At 35.5% G+C, this 17777-nt stretch overlaps 8 protein-coding genes across 8 annotated transcripts; 4 read left to right on the plus strand and 4 right to left on the minus strand.

The window, feature by feature from the left end:
* Nucleotides 1–925: 925 nt before the first annotated feature.
* On the minus strand, nt 926–2545 carry C9374_006906 (uncharacterized protein; the record flags this gene model as incomplete). Its single annotated transcript, XM_044696818.1, has 5 exons — nt 926–1230; nt 1548–1794; nt 2122–2198; nt 2277–2298; nt 2510–2545. The coding sequence occupies 5 exons, from the start codon at nt 2543–2545 to the stop codon at nt 926–928; spliced, it is 687 nt and encodes a 228-aa protein (XP_044555269.1).
* Nucleotides 2546–3169: 624 nt separating this feature from the next.
* C9374_006907 (uncharacterized protein) lies at nt 3170–5530 on the minus strand (the record flags this gene model as incomplete). Its single annotated transcript, XM_044696819.1, has 1 exon — nt 3170–5530. The coding sequence occupies one exon, from the start codon at nt 5528–5530 to the stop codon at nt 3170–3172; it is 2361 nt and encodes a 786-aa protein (XP_044555270.1).
* A 172-nt stretch (nt 5531–5702) lies between these two features.
* C9374_006908 (uncharacterized protein) lies at nt 5703–7223 on the plus strand (the record flags this gene model as incomplete). The annotated part of the gene is made up of 1 exon (XM_044696820.1): nt 5703–7223. One exon carries the CDS (start codon nt 5703–5705, stop codon nt 7221–7223), a length of 1521 nt encoding a protein of 506 aa, XP_044555271.1.
* A 3124-nt stretch (nt 7224–10347) lies between these two features.
* On the plus strand, nt 10348–11787 carry C9374_006909 (uncharacterized protein; the record flags this gene model as incomplete). Its single annotated transcript, XM_044696821.1, has 1 exon — nt 10348–11787. The coding sequence occupies one exon, from the start codon at nt 10348–10350 to the stop codon at nt 11785–11787; it is 1440 nt and encodes a 479-aa protein (XP_044555272.1).
* A 168-nt stretch (nt 11788–11955) lies between these two features.
* C9374_006910 (uncharacterized protein) lies at nt 11956–12459 on the plus strand (the record flags this gene model as incomplete). The annotated part of the gene is made up of 1 exon (XM_044696823.1): nt 11956–12459. One exon carries the CDS (start codon nt 11956–11958, stop codon nt 12457–12459), a length of 504 nt encoding a protein of 167 aa, XP_044555273.1.
* Nucleotides 12460–12511: 52 nt separating this feature from the next.
* On the minus strand, nt 12512–12989 carry C9374_006911 (uncharacterized protein; the record flags this gene model as incomplete). Its single annotated transcript, XM_044696824.1, has 3 exons — nt 12512–12675; nt 12764–12859; nt 12935–12989. The coding sequence occupies 3 exons, from the start codon at nt 12987–12989 to the stop codon at nt 12512–12514; spliced, it is 315 nt and encodes a 104-aa protein (XP_044555274.1).
* A 55-nt stretch (nt 12990–13044) lies between these two features.
* C9374_006912 (uncharacterized protein) lies at nt 13045–14511 on the minus strand (the record flags this gene model as incomplete). Its single annotated transcript, XM_044696825.1, has 1 exon — nt 13045–14511. The coding sequence occupies one exon, from the start codon at nt 14509–14511 to the stop codon at nt 13045–13047; it is 1467 nt and encodes a 488-aa protein (XP_044555275.1).
* Nucleotides 14512–15090: 579 nt separating this feature from the next.
* Nucleotides 15091–17767, plus strand: C9374_006913 (uncharacterized protein; the record flags this gene model as incomplete). Its single annotated transcript, XM_044696826.1, has 2 exons — nt 15091–17340; nt 17393–17767. 2 exons carry the CDS (start codon nt 15091–15093, stop codon nt 17765–17767), a joined length of 2625 nt encoding a protein of 874 aa, XP_044555276.1.
* Nucleotides 17768–17777: the final 10 nt, after the last annotated feature.

The raw sequence follows: 17777 nt of genomic DNA on the forward strand, positions 1-17777 counted from the left end.
AACGAATTTTTCAAGAAATCTCAAACCTTATCGTCTGTGATTGGTTGAATTTCTTGTGCAATGGTACTGACAGAAGGTTGTGCTGCAACAACTAAAGACGTTGAATTATTGCTCTCATTGTCAATCTGTTTACAAATATTTTCATTTACACTCATTGGTTCAATGGTTGTACTGGTCCTGGACTGTGACCCCATGCTGTTGGTCCTACTGCTCCCCGTATCATCATTGCATTCTATCTTTGAATGATTGGTTTGAGACATTTTCATCATGTTCCTCACTCGAGAGAAATGCTTTGCCCCCGAAATGCAAAATATAATTCCAGCAAGCAGTAAACTTGGCCCAAAAGAACCCAAAACAATGGGAGCCACCAACGGCACACAATATCGTTCTTTCCTGCAAAAAACATAAAATATTACTAATAGAATGGCCAACACTGTACAAATGCAACCCAACGTTGTGAAAATAATCCCAGTGATAATGGTTGAGAGTGGATGAGAATAGGGTCCGTGATCACGAACCGTGGAAACACCAGCTACTTGATTGTAATAGGGCATGAATGAATGTTTTTTCAAAAAAACACTTTGAATGAGTACGCACCTTTAATGAGTTTAGCAACTTGACAAATCAGGTCCAGTGATAAGAGGTCAAAGTTCGGTAGGTCAACAAAGATGGAATGTTACTTTCAAAGGAGGAAACAAACTAGATGTGATGATCTTTGCTATCCAAGCTGCCATTTCGTTGTCCAGAACTTGTCATTAAGGAATTGGAGTGACGACACACACACAAATGATTGCCACAACAACAGTGAAACAACCACTCGTGGTGTTTCAGAATTAAATCATATCAATGGTGCATACACCAAGAAGTAGTAGCAATAGAATAATAATATATTTGATTGAATAAACGTATAAATATATTCAAAAGTTTACATTAGGATGCAACAACCATCGTTTTTGTCTCCTCTTGAATTTGTGTTTGGATTTTGTGTAGAATTTGGGTTCTTGGTAGTGTTTGAAGTATTATTTCCTTCGAGATCAGATTTTTGAAGAATTCCTTGATATAATAATCCAGCTTCACTTGCTTTTTTAAATACTTCTGTTATTCCTTGTTGTGTTTTACCACTGCACATACAGAATGCATAGGCACCTAGCTTTTTGGCTAGAGACTCTCCCTCTTCTTTGGTGACTGGTTTTTCACCATTGTCTTCAAGTTTTTTAAGAATTTCAGGTTCTATGATGATGGAATGGGTACGCGAGAATTCGATAATTGATTTTTGAGAGAATCATTTTCAATAAAGATGATTTCATTGTGTGATAGGAGAGTTCACCATAGAGTTTCATTAAATTTACAATCCATTGGATATGACCACCATTCATGTATTTTGTAAAATTCACCCATTTTACACACATATATCCATCATAATATTCATTTCAATCATCACACAAATTTCATGATTCACACATTCACACACACACACACGTGTGTATTTCAAAAAAAACCAAATATATATATATCTCACACATGGTTCATTTCATATAAAAACTTACCTGAAACACAATCTAATTTCGTTCCACACAACACAAATGGAACATCTTTAGAGAATGTTTTAATTTCCTTAATCCAATGTGAATCCACATTCTCAAAACTTGATCTACTAATTAATGAGAAACAAATGAGAAAAACATGAGTTCCCGGAAAAGCAAGAGGACGCATTTGTTCATAATCGTCTTGACCAGCTGTATCCCATAGCCCAAGAGACACGTGAATATTCTTATTGTAAACCATTGTACATGTCTGTATGAGAGAAATGGGTCACACACAAAATCATTTCACACAAATGTCATGGATATTTGAATTATAGACAAGTATATGGTCAGAGAGAATTTGATGTCCATGTGATTTGACCGAGTATATACATCATCACATTATTGTAGATTTTAGTGTATGTGATGATTCATATGAATTTAATAATAATAATAATTGACAAGTAATCGTGTAGGTGATAATATTTCATAGAAAAAAGAGAGAAAATCATCACACGGGATCAAGATATGAATTGTGTGCGTGTTACACAATCATTGAGAATTCGATTGTTGTTGATTGAATCATTCACCAACTTACATAATTATCAAAAACAGTTGGTACATAGTCTTCTGGGAATTTATCAAGAGCATAGGACATGAGGAGAGATGTTTTACCTAAAATGAAAATGTAATCATTGTGATGATTCAGTTGATAATGATGATGAAATTGAATCTTCTTCTTGTTTTACTTACCAACTGCACCATCTCCAACCGTCTATTTACGAAATATTTAACGAAGAAGAGAAATTGAAGAATTGTTGTTGTTGGACGAGAAGAAGGCGATTATTGACAGCAGCATCATATGGACAGATTTGGTAAAATAAATTCCGCAAAAGATGACGAACAGGTGAATCGTGATGATGATAATGTAAAATAAATTCATATTGTCATCACATTCAAATGAGAGGAAAAGTCTTGTTACCTACCATCAATTTGACACTTTCCATGCGGGGCTGACTCATTTTTTTTCTTTGTGCTGTCAAACCCGCTTCTTATTCTTTCGCACCACTGTTGGGCTATGGCGGCGCATCCGACGTTGAAGCGCACTAAAAACCTGTCAGATATTCGTCAAGTCAAAAATGAAAAAGAAAGCATAAAAAAATTTATTCGTTGAATGTCATGCAGTAGAATTGGTAATAGTTCTGGTTTAGGGTGCTAGCAAGGATCTGTCTTCCGTGAGCTGTTCGTTGGCACGCTGTTGTTTTACAAGCTTAAGCTGAAGCGAATAATGGTGTAACGTCCTATGGCCTCTATATTTCGTTTCAGTTTGTCTGTTGTTGCAGTAAGAACCCAAGTTGCTTCGGTTCTTCAAACCCTTGCAAACCAATCAGGAAGAGACTCACTCATTTTATTTTTGATTCCTTTGGGGTTCACTCAAATCAGCTGACGTGGGATTGACGAATATCTGACAGGTTTCTAGTACCAATTGCGCCGCCATAAGAGTACCATCAAAAAAAAATAGCAACATTGACGATCAATTATTTCGCGTTAAAATTGACGAATCATCATCAATTATTATTATCAATAATTGCGGAAAACATCAACAGCAACAAGACCAGCTATACAATACAACATATAAATTTTTATTAAATATATTGATTGACATTCTTGTGCATTGGAATGTGGAAAGTCTGATTATGTTTCGGAGAGTATACCGAAACACAGGGGACAAGCTTATTCTTGTGTGGCACATACTTAAGAGAGTGATCATCCAAGTTCTCTAACTCCAAACTGTGTTGAGTTGATTTTTTGATTTTGAAGAAAGAGGTTTTGGGCTCAGACTCAGTAGAGTCATCAGTTTGGGCAACAACATCAGTATTAGTCTTCAGTACATAATTGCCACAAACACACTCTGATTGTCTTAGTGTGCTCAATTCATAAATGTCACATAATTGTGCCATATCAAAGAACATTATGGCGTATCTTGCCGAGTTGGAGGATATGAATGCTTTGGTTAAGGTGAAGTTAAGAATTTCTCCCAAAAAAGCTGAATTATGGACTAACGGACCAAATAATTCGGCACTATTACCCAACTCAGAAGCTATATGGAAATTTTGGGTGGTTTTAGCAATTCCTGCTTCCTGTTGATATTCTTCCAACACTTGCCACAATTCATTAATGATAACTGGTAAATCTGCGGTGCGAAAACAATCATGTAATTTGTCTAAAACGTTGACAAATCTTTTCAACATGCTGACATGTTTTGATATTTCCTCAAAACCTTCAATTTCGTAGAACAAGTCTAGATAATAATGTACTATCATATATACCTCTATAGCTTTGAGATGACCTAGATTTTTAGTGATAGATCGTGGATGTCTATGTAAGAATGATGGAAATTTTTGTTGGAGATATAATTTGTCGAACTTCTCCCAACAAGGTATTTGAATTAATGACATCATGTCACGCAAAATTCCTTCGTATAGACAATGCATTGAATCATATGATCCCATATCTGTTGGTGTAGGATTCCAATTCTGTTTCAAAATGGGAGAGTACTCAGATGATGTCATTCCATATTGTGTTTCAAGATTTTCACCTTTTACGATGTTCCAAAAATCAATATCACGAAAACAGTGAACAATCCTTTGATTGCTTGGAATCACTCTTCGTAATGGATATCTAATAGCAGTTGTTGATTTGGAATTGACTTCTACACTCTCTCCAGGAATGGCACATAAGTGACAAAAGTAGTATCCTGATGCTTTGAAGAACAAAATTTCAGATCTTGCCGGTAAGTCTGCCAGCACTCTATCAATTCTCATCTCAAACTTTTCATAATTTCCGTTAAAATAGTTCAAATCATCCATTAGTATTTGTAGACATAATTTTATCATGTCATGATTAGGTTTAACAGGTATTACCATCCACAATATATTGTTCTTCCTCTTTTTCCTTAAATGAGGTGGTAATTCGTTCAAGCTAATAGAAAATTGGTAAAAGCTTTGTTGACTGGATTGAAATGGTGAAACTCCATCTCCATATAATGTCGATGTTTTACCACCATCAGCCACAAATTGTTCATGCTTTGTTTTATAGATTTTACCGTCACATCTATCTTGGATAATACCTTCAGGAGACTTTTCTAATTTAAATTGACTAAGGAAATTAGGATCTCTCCATGCACGTTCTTCAAATTGAAATTTGAGAGGTCTAAGAAAACAATGATCTTTCATTGATTTCCAAGCTTTTCCACAAGTTGGACAATTTTTATGAGTGACATCTTTTTGATATTGTTGACATTCTAGGCACATTGGAACTTTTCTTGTTTTAGATGATAACATGAAATGATTATAGTATCCAGATAGTGAGAGGTGGTCAATTGCATATTCTCTATCAGCATCACTTTTACATAATTGAAGTGCTTCTTTAACAATTTCAATCACTTGCTTTAAACAATTCTCAGAGAGAGATGCTGTGACTGTAAACCTCAATATCTTTTTTAACAATGCATCAAAATTCTCGTTTGTAGCGATATTAGATTTTACACTTGAAAATGAATGTTGTGTTAGAATATCTTCATCACAGATAGTTCCACCTTCATCGTTATAAAAGGAACTCAAGAATTCTTTCAATATGTCATCCATACCAGAGACTTTTGGTAGAGAGTCCAATAATTCTTGATCATCATTAACACCATGTGTAGAAGTATCAACAGGAGTGTAATCATAATCTGTTCCTAAATAACAGCTATCATGATTGCAACACGATTGGCCGTCACCACATTTTGCTTTTTTATGACATTGAATACTATTGGATGGAATGTTGCGAATGTCTATATCGGCAGTGGTACGTTTATTATTTTGAACAAGGGGAGAAGAGTATTGGGATGCCTTATTATTTAAAAAGTTTACCCCTTCAATAATCTTATTAGAAATGGAGTGATGTGATATAGTATCAGAATGATGAATATTTGGCTTTTTCCTTGAGTATTGTAATTGAGCCATTTTTTTTAAAGAATTTTACAGTGCAAGATCGAATCGACTCTCGTTACCCTGTTTTAAAACTGATTACAAAAGTTTTGATCCATGTTAACATCACATCCATGTTAACGGTTTTGCAACAGTAAATAAAGGCGGTACCATTCACTAATCCCACCCAAAGCAAAGTTTTAAAAAAATGGCAGGAAAACCAAAATCATCTAGCAATAGTAACACTAATACTCAAAAGAAACCCAGTAGTAGCTCTGATGTTGTGCATGAGGAGAACTCTCCCAAGATATTTGAGTTTAAGGAAAGAACACCAAATTCCTCGGAAACCATAGAGAAGAATGCAACTCAGTCGTTGCAGGAAGCTGAGGTCCATTTATTTTCCATGCTTAAGTTTTGCAATAACTTGCTTCTAAATACAGAGCTGAAAGATATGAAGAAATGTGATGCTCAGGGAGCTACATATATTTTGCTTTCAATTGTTTTACAATATAAGAAGCACAAAGTTTTTACAGGTTTTCAAGGCAAGAATGGAACTCCATCTAATCTCAAAGCCAATTTCCTTAAGCATTATGACAATGAGTTTCTCAAGAAATTAGTTTCCGAGGCTGTAAGAAAGATTTCCATTGCTCTTTTGAAGCTAAAAGGGTTTGAGATCGAAGAATTTGTATCTGAGGAGTCCGAATTGAAAGTTGGTGACAATGTTGAGATGTTAACACAAATAGATGACAGCACTTTCAGAATAGCTAAAGGAACGGTGGCTACAACTCTTGATTCAGAGGAATTTCTAATCGAAAATACTCAAATGTTCGTTGAGTCGTTTGACTTGGATCTTTCTAAACCATTCAGCAGGCAGAAGTTGCTGAAAATTCAAGACAAATCAGCTTCTCCTCCATTAATTGTAACTCCCTTCTCTAAGGTACACAGAGGTTTAAGCTCTTCCCAACTCTGTTCTGTGTCTAAAGAAGATACCATGTCCTCATTAAACAAGAATACAGAGAAAAGAAGAAGAGAAGAGGACAACAATGAGAAAGATTGTGAGGAAGCAAATGAGACACCAATAAAGAATAAGGTGAATGACAACGACGAGGAAAGTTTGCAAGACAGAGGAACAAACGATGATAACAAGGATCAACAATCTGTTGTGAAAAAGAAGAAGGTAATTGACCTTGCTCATGATGATAGTGACGAGGGTGAAATGACATTCCGTTCTTACAAGAAACAGAAGAAAGTAATAGACTTGGAAGAAGATTGGGAAGAATGGAATACATTCCAACTTTATAAAAAGGAAAAGGCAAAGAACAAGTTGCTCAAAGAGGAGGTGCAAGAGCTGACCTCTCTCCTTGCGCAACTAAACAAACCCCTTGGGATGATGGTGAGTCTACAACTACAGCACCCAGAGTTGCTGCCTTCTCAATCCGTCAATGTAACACTGGGATCAAGAACGGAAATCATTCCAGCTGGCATGATACAGCAATTGGTAAGCGCAAACAGGACGGAAAGGATGAAGATGATGAGCCTATATCTGTTCCGAAAGGACTACCTTGAACTGAACAATGAAGAGAAAAATTTATTGATAAACACTATCGTGGAATGCACAGCAAAGACGGGCGACAACAAGACTGTGCAAAAATATAAAGCATTGTATCGTACCATTAAATCGAAGGATAAGAAGTCCAAGAACGAGAAGGAAGAAGAAAGAGATGAGTAAAAGGGGTAATCGTAATAAACCGTACAATTAATTTTATAAAAAAATTTCCTCAACGTTGAAAGGGAGGACTATACTAACTACAAGTTTAATATCATTGATTCACCATCAAATTGAAATCCAATAACTATTAATCTTTAGTTGGACATAATACAGATCAATTCGTCTTGGAACACTCATTCTATGTAAGTAATTTGCTTCCAAATTTATGCGAATAAGACCTGGGCTTACCACTGTGCAAACCTACAAAGAAACAAAGTATAAATTGAGAATGATGTTATTCCGTTAATCTGCCTTACAAAATAATCCGTCTATCTGTGTTCAGGAATTTTGTTTTGAAAGTGTTGAAGATTCTATCAACAAACCACAGTTAACAGAATTTGCTATGATCATCGTCCGTGGTTCTATTATTCTTTACTCTCATATTCAACCATATCATCTCATCAACGATACCACATATAACATCAACTCAAATAGCTGTCATCACGTGAAATATGTTCTTGTTGTCTAACAACTCCATTCATCAATTATTCACCACGGAACTCTTTTTTCTCCCGAGCCAACGACAACTTCGAATTTGATTATTTTCAATTTGGGTTCCACACTTTAACATCGAACTCCCTTAGCTTTAGTACCTACAGCATTAACGTAATCTTAGCAATCGAGATGAATAGCTCTTCCATTGGAGTATCAACTACATTCGTTCTCAGCACTTGCCTATTTATTTATTTATTTTAATATTAATTCGGAATTGTTGATATACATTCCGAACGTTATAGCATTCTCAACGTGAACTGACCAAACCATGATAATATCTAATCTCTTCACAGAAATATCGTCATCCTATTCAGAAATTATGAAGAAAGTGTTGAACGATTGAACTAGTTTGCTGGATCTTGAGACGTAAATTTTGTGGAAAGAATCACATTAGATTGGATTCCAAACGATATTTCAACACCATTCCAGTTTTTTCCTCAGAGTGAAACAATCTCAAAACGATAAGAAGAGCAATGGACAATATCAAGTTGCAACAAGTAATCCATAACATTGGTCAACATGTAATCCTTTATCACGACAGACCAAGCACACAAGTTGCTGTAGTGATTTTGAAGTGATTGAACAATATTCTTTGACATCAAGTTAAAAAAGGACTGTGTGGCTGAGACAAGATTTCATCATAGTTTGTTTGTTTCGTTGTGACAACAACTGTCACTTGACGAACTTAATTGGGAATACTAATTAATCATTAATGCTTTTGATGATGAGAAGTTTGGCGTCATCATAGTACTATGAGTCCTTGACACAACCTTGAAAATCTTCCTCTTGCAATTGCCACTGATGCCTTAAATGTCAAACGAGGATTTCTTGTCATACTCTACTGATAGCCACAATCACCAAGACTCACGATTCGACCAATATCCGTGAGCCAGAATAGGAGTGGTAAAAGATGTACAAATATATTGAAGATGGTGAGTGTTTCAAATTTAAAGCCATGAATACCTGTTTTTTAATCTTTAGTTGAACGTAATAGGACAGTGATTCAAATCAACCCATGAACATTTGATACACTCACATTCTCTGTAAGTATCGCCTTTACATTGAAACATGGTTGTGAACTATATAGGAATTGAAGTTAGATCCTTGACATAAGCATTATGCCTCGCTACAAAGATACGGTATGTTTCTACATTGTTAACAACAACACGAGTTTGGAATTAATTGGAGGAAAACTAATGGGGTTTGAAACTCGCCAAACAACCATCCTTAGGATTGGTGTTTGAGGGATTTTCTGCATATTTTGTCATTAGACTTTATTGAGCAGATCAAATCACTGTTCACATAGTAGAAGGTAAGCGCTTATATTTGAGCCTTTTTCAATATTTCATTCAAAACATTTCTCAGTTCTCTATGAGCTCCTCTCTATTTCTATTTGTTAGTTCTTGTTCAGAGTATTGGAATCATATGTATGTTCATGTTAAATTTTGCGTACATGACAATGAGATTAGAACAAGTATATACTCCACTATTTAAATCGCACCATGTAAGTTATTTCGAGTATTGTTGATGCATCTGCTGTACTGAAATGTTATTTTCATTGTTGAATTTGAGAAGAAGGGAAAAGGCGTTTTTATTTGGAGTTGATTTATCTATTGGTGATTCTTTTGATGTAAAATTTAAAGGTAAGTTATGGAGGATGAGCTGGTAGTTTTTGAATGAACGAATTGTCAAACAAATTCACTTTTTACTGTGATCATAAGTGTAGACTGATGATGTAAGTAATTACTTTGAATTAGCAATCTCGTGGTCACTAAATAGTACCGCCTTATTTCAGAGCTCTATATATTTAATTTGTTGAGGATTGAGGGAATGAAAATATTTATTGTATTAATGTAACTGTAATTGATGTATTTAATTGAATGAGGAATTGATATATGGTGATACTGTGTGTTGAATGAAAGAATGTGGAACAATATGAATGAAGTGTCAGTGGAAGTGTGGAGAAATTGGAAAAGCGAAACAAGTAACAGAAAATTGTGAAAAATTAACAACAGGAAAAACGAAACTAGTAACAGCAATAATTGACGAAAAAACGAAACTAGTGACAGCAATAATTGACGAAAAAACGAAACTAGTGACAGCAATAATTGATATTTCTGCATCAATTTTCTACGTCAATTTCGAGCGTCAATTTGACGGCGCAATTTCTAAAACGTTAATAGGGATTTTTGACGTTTTTTATTGACGAGAAAACATTAATTTGTTACGTTTTTAAAATGTGAATAAAAATTTTTTCATCAACTTTGCGACATTAATTGTTTACGAATTTTTAAAAATAATTAACGTCAGCAAAGGGGTGCGGGAATGTCGAGAAAAAGGAACATGAATATCATCAAGCAACAATAGAGAAGAATGATTCATTGAAATTGTCCTTGTTTCAAAGTCGATCAAAACCCATCCAATTGCTGTGTAAAAAATGAAGCAACAACTATCCAAAATTTTCAATCTTCAAAAAGCCTTCGTACGCACGCGATCATCATCATCATGCAAACATTGGGTGAATTTTGGAAATTTTCTCGCTCGGAACGAACGTTCTTTCATCCAATTCAATGATTATAGATGTTATTCAATGATATCCATCGATAAAATTCCATACACTTACCAAGTCCAACCATCTACTCATTCTCATTTGATGAAAGAGGATGAAATTGCACCTGGATTTACATTAGAAGAGTTCAAACAAAGACATCGTAATTTATTTAATTTAATGAAAGAAAATTCAGTATTGATTTTAGGGTCGAGAAAGGAATATTTCATGTCTCCAAATGTTAGATATCCATACAAGCAGGATTCTAGTTTTTATTATTTGAGTGGAGTGAGCGAACCAGATTGCTTTTTGGTCTTTAAAAAAACAGACTCTGGAAATTCTATAACATTATACGTGAGAGAAAAGAGCAAAAAAGAATTCTTTCATGGAGTGGTTAATGGAGTTCAATCGTTGCAAAACCTTTGGGGAGATTACCTTCAAGTGAAACAAGTCAAAGCATTTGTTCGAGATTTACAGATAATTGTTAAAAATTTTTACACACTGTACTATGATCCTGATTATGACGAAAGATTATCTCAAATTATTATAGAGAGCGGAGGAGGCATGGAATTCTTTAAGGGACCGTCACAGAAATTTAAAATTTTCTATCCTGAAAATTTAATTGCCATGCTCAGGAGTATTAAATCCAAGGCAGAAATAGAGCTCACAAAACGATGTGCACACATCAGTGCTCAAGCCTTTATTGAGCTCATGAAACAGATTAGACCTGGAATGTCTGAAGCACATGCAGAAGCAATATTGGAGTTTCAGTGTAAAATAAGAGGAGCACAAAGACTTGGTTATCCTCCTGTCGTTGCCTCAGGAGATAGAGCAAATATCATACACTACCTTACCAATAATCACATTATGGAAGATGGTGACTTGATTCGAATTGATGGCGCTGCCGAATATTATGGATACATGAACGATATTACACGAACGTTTCCTGTAAATGGAAAATTCACACCTATGCAGAAAAAGCTCTATCAGGCCGTGTTGGACATTCAAAAGAAATGCATTGATTATCTTAAAAAGCACTTGACAGAAACAATAACAATTAATTCGTTCCATGAGTATTCCATGTGTCTCACTCAAGATGCTTTGGCTGAACATTTCAACATTGGCTCGGGATATGGAAAGAACACACTAGAGATAAATCAACTCATTGAAGAGGTTTTATACCCTCACATGATTGGTCATGCTACAGGAATGAATATACATGAAGATGTTCCAGGAAGAGACGATAAATTAGGACCTGGAATGATCATTACTTGTGAGCCAGGAATTTATTTCTCAAAACAAGTGAAGAGTTACATACCTAATCCTCAATTGCATGGGCTAGGAGTTCAAATCGAAGATGACATTTTACTCACAGAAAATGGAATTGAAATTCTTTCTCATGAAACTCCAAAAGAGATTGAAGAAATTGAATCTATAATGAGTATGAATAGCAAGACCCCTCCAATTTCTTTTTCATTCTGAATGTAACTATGGTTCATAACCACACAATTAACCCCTTATCCTAATAGGATTGGTAAACTTTTCTGTGCGTTCGTGGAGGACTGTTTCGTTGTAAACTATTTTTATTTGGTTGACCAAAAATTTCTTAAAATTTTGTTGAAAAAAAATACGCCAAAACTATCCTTCATCATGCCTGCAAAAGCCACCAAGACCCAAGTCAAGAAGGAAATTGCTGAACCAAAGACCTCTCAACAAGTAGAGAAGAAGAGAGAACAAGCAAAGAAGAATCTTTCCAAGATTACCAAGAGAGGAAAGGGTGTCAGATCCCACAAGGTCTGGACTTCGGTTACTTTCAGAAGACCAAAGACTCTCAGATTGGCCAAGAAGCCAAAGTATGTGAGAAAGTCCATTGCCGGAACTAACGACCTCGATACTTATCAAATTCTTCAATATCCACCAACTCTCCAAAATCCAAAGGTTTCCAAGGCTATTGAAGATAACAACACCATTGCTTTTGTTGTTGACTTGAAGGCAAACAAGAAGAACATCAAGAAGGCTTTCGAGGAATTGTGCAAGACAAAGGTTCAAAGCGTCAGAACTCAAATTACTGCTAAGGGAAGAAAGTTGGCTTTGATCAAACTCCCATCATCAGTTGAAGCAGTCGATATTGCCACTCAAATTGGCTTGTGCTAAATAATTATATTAAAAAAAACATTAATTCAATAGATGAGGTTTATTGCTGACCTTAGAATCGGATGTCTGCGTTCAACTCTTCAGCAGGTGGTTCTGTGAGACCAGGAGCGAGAATCGCCACGTTGTTGCCGTTTAAGATAAGGGAAGGAAGCTTGGTTTCTTTCCGAGATCCATCCACAGTGTATGAGTATTCGGTGACATTGTCCAGAATCATGTCTGGTGGTGTGATGCATACGAGTCACAATTCCAAAAAATGTTGTTCATAGCGCTAAATATGATATCGTTGTGTGTTTGATTTACATACTAATATAATCATCAAATCCTCTAAGTGTTCCTACCAGTTCTTTATCGTCTTTCATCAGAACAAATATCGACGATCCAATACATTTATCGATTAATTCTAATATTTTGTGAATAGTTAAAATTTAAAATAATTTTCTCGCTGTTACCATCAGGTCGTGATAACAAAACTCACCCAAAGGCTGAATCACAGGGATGGCATTTGTTTGCTGTTGTTCGGTATTTGACATTTTTTTTAAATCTTGATTCGGGTTCTTTGGCTTGCTTGAACTGAGTGCAAATTTATTATTGACCATCTTCGTCCACTTGCATTGAACCTTCCTTTGATGGGTACTTGGATTTATGTTGAGGAAGAATGCCAGTTGGATTGTTAAGAGCTTTGACAATTTCTACACTCATAGCAGAATTTTGTTTGTGTGTCTTACAGACTTGTTTGAGCTGTTGTTTTTGTTCCTTACTCAACTTGGATCCGTAATAGATAGCAAAGGTAAGAAGTGTTTGATACCAAATGTTATGAATATTGGAAGCCTCTGGTGAAATATTTAAAAATCGAGTAAAGTATGAAACTACTCCTTGAACCACTTGAGTTGGGAGAACATATCTCTTATCCAAAAACACCTTAATAAACATGCAATTTGTGTTGGAGTAGTTGAGAGATGCAATTTTCAAAAGAGCAGCTGCAGAATGCATAACTGGAATGGTCATCTTTTTCAAAATTCCTCCAATAATATGTGCTTCCTTAACAGTACATTGCCCATCTTCACATAGAGGTATAATAAATCCCTTAAACAAGGCAGCAGGTCTCCATGTAGCTTTGATAATAGATTGATAAAGATGATGATTTAACTTGAGTTGCTTACGAGACACAAAGTGTGAATTTGGTCCAGATTTCTTCTTGTTTGATGTCAAAATATCATTTCTCACCCTTGGTAATAAGATCATATTCAAAAATCGTTGTGTGATAAAGTCGTTTCCTTGAGAGACGAATAGTTTGGTGGCTTTGTATACTGCTTGAGTTGACCATTTGTCTGGTTGCGTTAAATAGAGAATTTCTTCCCAATTTGAGAGAGTAGGAATAATTGCAAATACCTTTGGAAGTTTTCCAGATCTATACTTTTTCAGAATTGTTCCCAAAGCTCTATAAGATGCAACAACTTTCTTGTGCAACTTTTCCTCCAATGCCTTTTCATCAAACTGAAGAGATGACACTAAAGTTGGATCAGTTTTAGCTTCTTGTGATTGTTCCTTTTCTTTGATTTTTTGTAAAATAACGTCGGAAATGTTAATAGGTTCTCCGTGTTCATCGTCTTCTTTATCTCCTAAAAAGAAATTCAATGCATTCTCGTCTTCTTCTTCTAATTGAATTTCTACATATTCTGGTACCGATTTTTTCTTATTGCTTTTTGTTGTCGTTGTTGATGTTAGTACTTCCAAAATTGAACTAACTTGCTCTTCGTCATCATCGTCCATATCAAATTCAGCCTGTTGTTTCTTCACTACGTTTTCAATTCTTTGTGTTGTTTTAGCATCAAGAAAATCTTCATCTACTTCCTCATCGATATCATCAGCTTTATAATCATCTCCGATGATGTTTACTTTTTTACCCAAAGCTCTCTTTTGAATTCTCTGGAGAGCTTTTCTTTGTTTGTTGTTTTCTTCTCCTTCTTCATTTTCTAAATATTCGGTATGAAGAGGCTTTCCTTGTCGGCCCTTGATGAGTTTCTTGATACGGGAAGAAGTGTCCTTTGGCATGACGCAAATTTTTTGTTCAACAAAATTGAAAACGCAAATGTTTTTGTTTCACATTGTGAGTAAAAAGAGGACAAATAATTATTGCAAATTATTATTTATTATTCATTGTCAATAACATGATTACTGAAAGAGAAGAAGTAGGCACATCAGAAAGTCTCGTTCACTCATGGATGTCCCACAACCCAACTGCCGTTCATACTCGGAATGAGAGAATTTCATCACCTTTTTGTGGAGTATCATCATTTGGAGAGTTTGCTCGGAGTGTTTCATGCTCTTCTCCGAGTAAATTCTCTCCGATCATCATATATTTAATATCCAATGCGCCTTTGGTGATGAACATGGTTGATACTCGACGTTCATACCCATTAAGCATTGTGCAGAGAGAAGACAACCGACTGTAGGAAGTTGGTGTGTGATGGATGATTCATCTCCACAAATGGATACGATGATAAAACTCTCCTACTCCTGAGCAATCCAAGCACATTGAGTGCAAGCCGATCATACCTTTTACTGATTCATCATTGTGCCTCTTCTCTCTTTCAATTTTTTTGGGATGATAATGATTTCATTACAAAAAAAATGATGGAAGCAAAGGCTTCTTCCGTATCATCGCCAGCACAAGGGTTCCGATTACCCACAACTCATAATTCGTTAAATACAGCCAAATCAGCTAATGGTAGTTGGAGAGAATTACGGTCATTATCCGGACTTCATGATAACGGAGCTAATTCATCGAAATCATTATTACGGACCGATATATCAATTGATGACAGTTCATGTATTTGCGTAAATCAAGAAAATAATTTTGTTATTCAGGGAGGAACAAGCGGACGATTTCAATCGATCAAAGCTTTACAAAAAACAAAAGTTGATGCCAAACAATTTTCAAGCACCACAACCGTACTCGACAAGAAGGATTCCACAAATCCAGTTGCAAATGTTTTTTCTCCTACTTTCACTGGAAGATTTCCTGGACCAATCCATTGCATGGATATGCATCATGATCTTCTTCTTGTAGGAAGCACAAACGGAGATTGTTTTTTAAAAACATTTGATGTGACAACAGAGAAGAATAATTGCATGATGGATATTTCTCCCAATAATGTTGTTAAATGTAGAACATTTTCTCACCCAAAGCTCAAGAAAACGGAGTCTCTACTGACCGTACCTTCCCCTGAACAGTACACTTTTAGCACAAAAATTAACAACGTTCAAATTCAACCATGCGAACAACCAACCACATTCCATTCAATTGAAAACAATAGATTACACGTTTGGTCATTTGAGAAGGAAGACGCCCCAATTCAAACAATACAGGGATCAAGAAGTCCACTATGGTGTAGCTCATGGTCACCACACAACAATAGTCTAATTTTGATTGGAGGCGTAAGCAAATCTGTCAAGTTGTTGGATATCAGAAGCATGACAACCTTGAACACTAAGGAAAGTATGCAATTTTCTCATGGAGATACTGTAACTGATGTAAAATGGAATCCTCTTCTTCCACATTGGTTTGCAAGTTGCTCAACAGATGGATTGATATATATTTGGGATCAAAGATATGCCAACGAGCCTATGAAAATTTTAGAAGGACATAACAACATTGTGAAAAAAGTAGCCTGGTCTCATTCCCATACTGAAATTTTAGCTAGTGGTGGAGTTGACCATTGTGTGAAATTGTGGAGCTTGAGACTAGAACCTCATCACGTGTTATCAACTTTGGATAAGGGGTACTTTACTGATTCCATTGTTGGTTTGCATTTTTCTTATACACAACCGAATCAATTCTTTGCTCAGTCAGCAAGTGGAGAATTAATTGCAGTTTCTATAAGCCCTGAACAAATTAATTCTCTTGTTCAACATCGATTGGAAGACGAGAAAACCCAGGCTGAAAACGAGGCCATTTCAAACATTGAAACATTAATTTATCATAGAAACCTAAATCAAGCGTTCCTCGAAGTCGAAAAGATAGCCACAAGATTGAAAGAACAGAACAAGCTTGAAAAGGCTTTAAAATTGTTAGATCTCTGTAAAGTTAGAACAGTTTCTGAGAATGTAAAAAGTAACAATCCTAAAGCTAGATTCAAGAAGGAGCTAGAGGATTTTTCATATTATATTCCTCCAAACATATCCATCATGAAATTTAAAAAACCAGACGAAAAAAGAATTGAAGATTTAGTATTGAATTGTAAAATACTTAGATTCGTGCAGAAAAATGAATTTATTGAAATCGCTGCACTAGAAAAAAAGGTTACCGAGCTCATCAAGACAGATAGCCAAAGAATTGAAATATCAACAATTAAGGATGTTATTAACCTGTATTTAGCACATGACTACAGAAGAGGAATGACTCTTGCAATAGACATTGCTGAAATATTCCGAAAGGATGGGGAAAAATTTGCCGAGTATATGAACATTGTCAAAGAAGTTCTCAGCCCGACAATATTTGAAGTGACCCACAACCAAGCTCTTCGAGAAAGTGGTTATAGAAGTTTAGCAAAAGCTTTCCAAAATCAGGATTACATTATTGAACAGCTAAAACTTCAAAGAGATGTTTTTTGTGCATTATGGGAGTTTTCTGATAGTGCTATCATGATTATCAAATTTGTTGGAGACACATATTTAGATATTATTTCAGTGGCAGTCCTTAGGTCGTACTTGAATGCTTTATTGTGCCAACAACTCTATGACAAGTTCTTTATTGTATGCACCAAATTGCTTCAAAAGATTCAAGGATACGACATTGCTGTTATCGTGCGTGACTTGATGAAAAATGTAGCATTTGCAGATTTGTTGAAATTGTTGAATTCTGAGATTTTAAATAGTGAGGTAAGTGTCAATACATTATACTATGTTTGGTTCTAAGCAACCATTGATCTAGTTCCTAAACACCATTGAGACAAAGTCTTCCATATCTGCAGCTAGGTCTTTCCCAGCCGCAAAGTGTTTGGATTTCATAGTTCAAACCAAGCAAACAGTATTCTCTGTAATTCGTATTACCATGTTTTGTCCAGTACTTCCTTCTTATATGAATACCATTATTCAAGCAACAATCCAAAAATTAGTGGTAATATACGAGTTTGCATTTGAGCAAATTGGTAAATCAGCTCAACACCAAAATCAAGGTAGAAAACTTGCAGAAGAAATCCTCAAACGATTCGAATTGAAGAAACTTGCTTCGAAGGATGATTTGCCTGATCATCAAGCGGAAATAGTTAAATTACTTCCCATTCTTGAAGAGTTTTTGAAGAACTAAGGAACTATAA

Source organism: Naegleria lovaniensis (assembly GCF_003324165.1).
Source record: "Naegleria lovaniensis strain ATCC 30569 chromosome Unknown tig002, whole genome shotgun sequence".
Taxonomy (NCBI): domain Eukaryota; phylum Heterolobosea; class Eutetramitea; order Acrasida; family Naegleriidae; genus Naegleria; species Naegleria lovaniensis.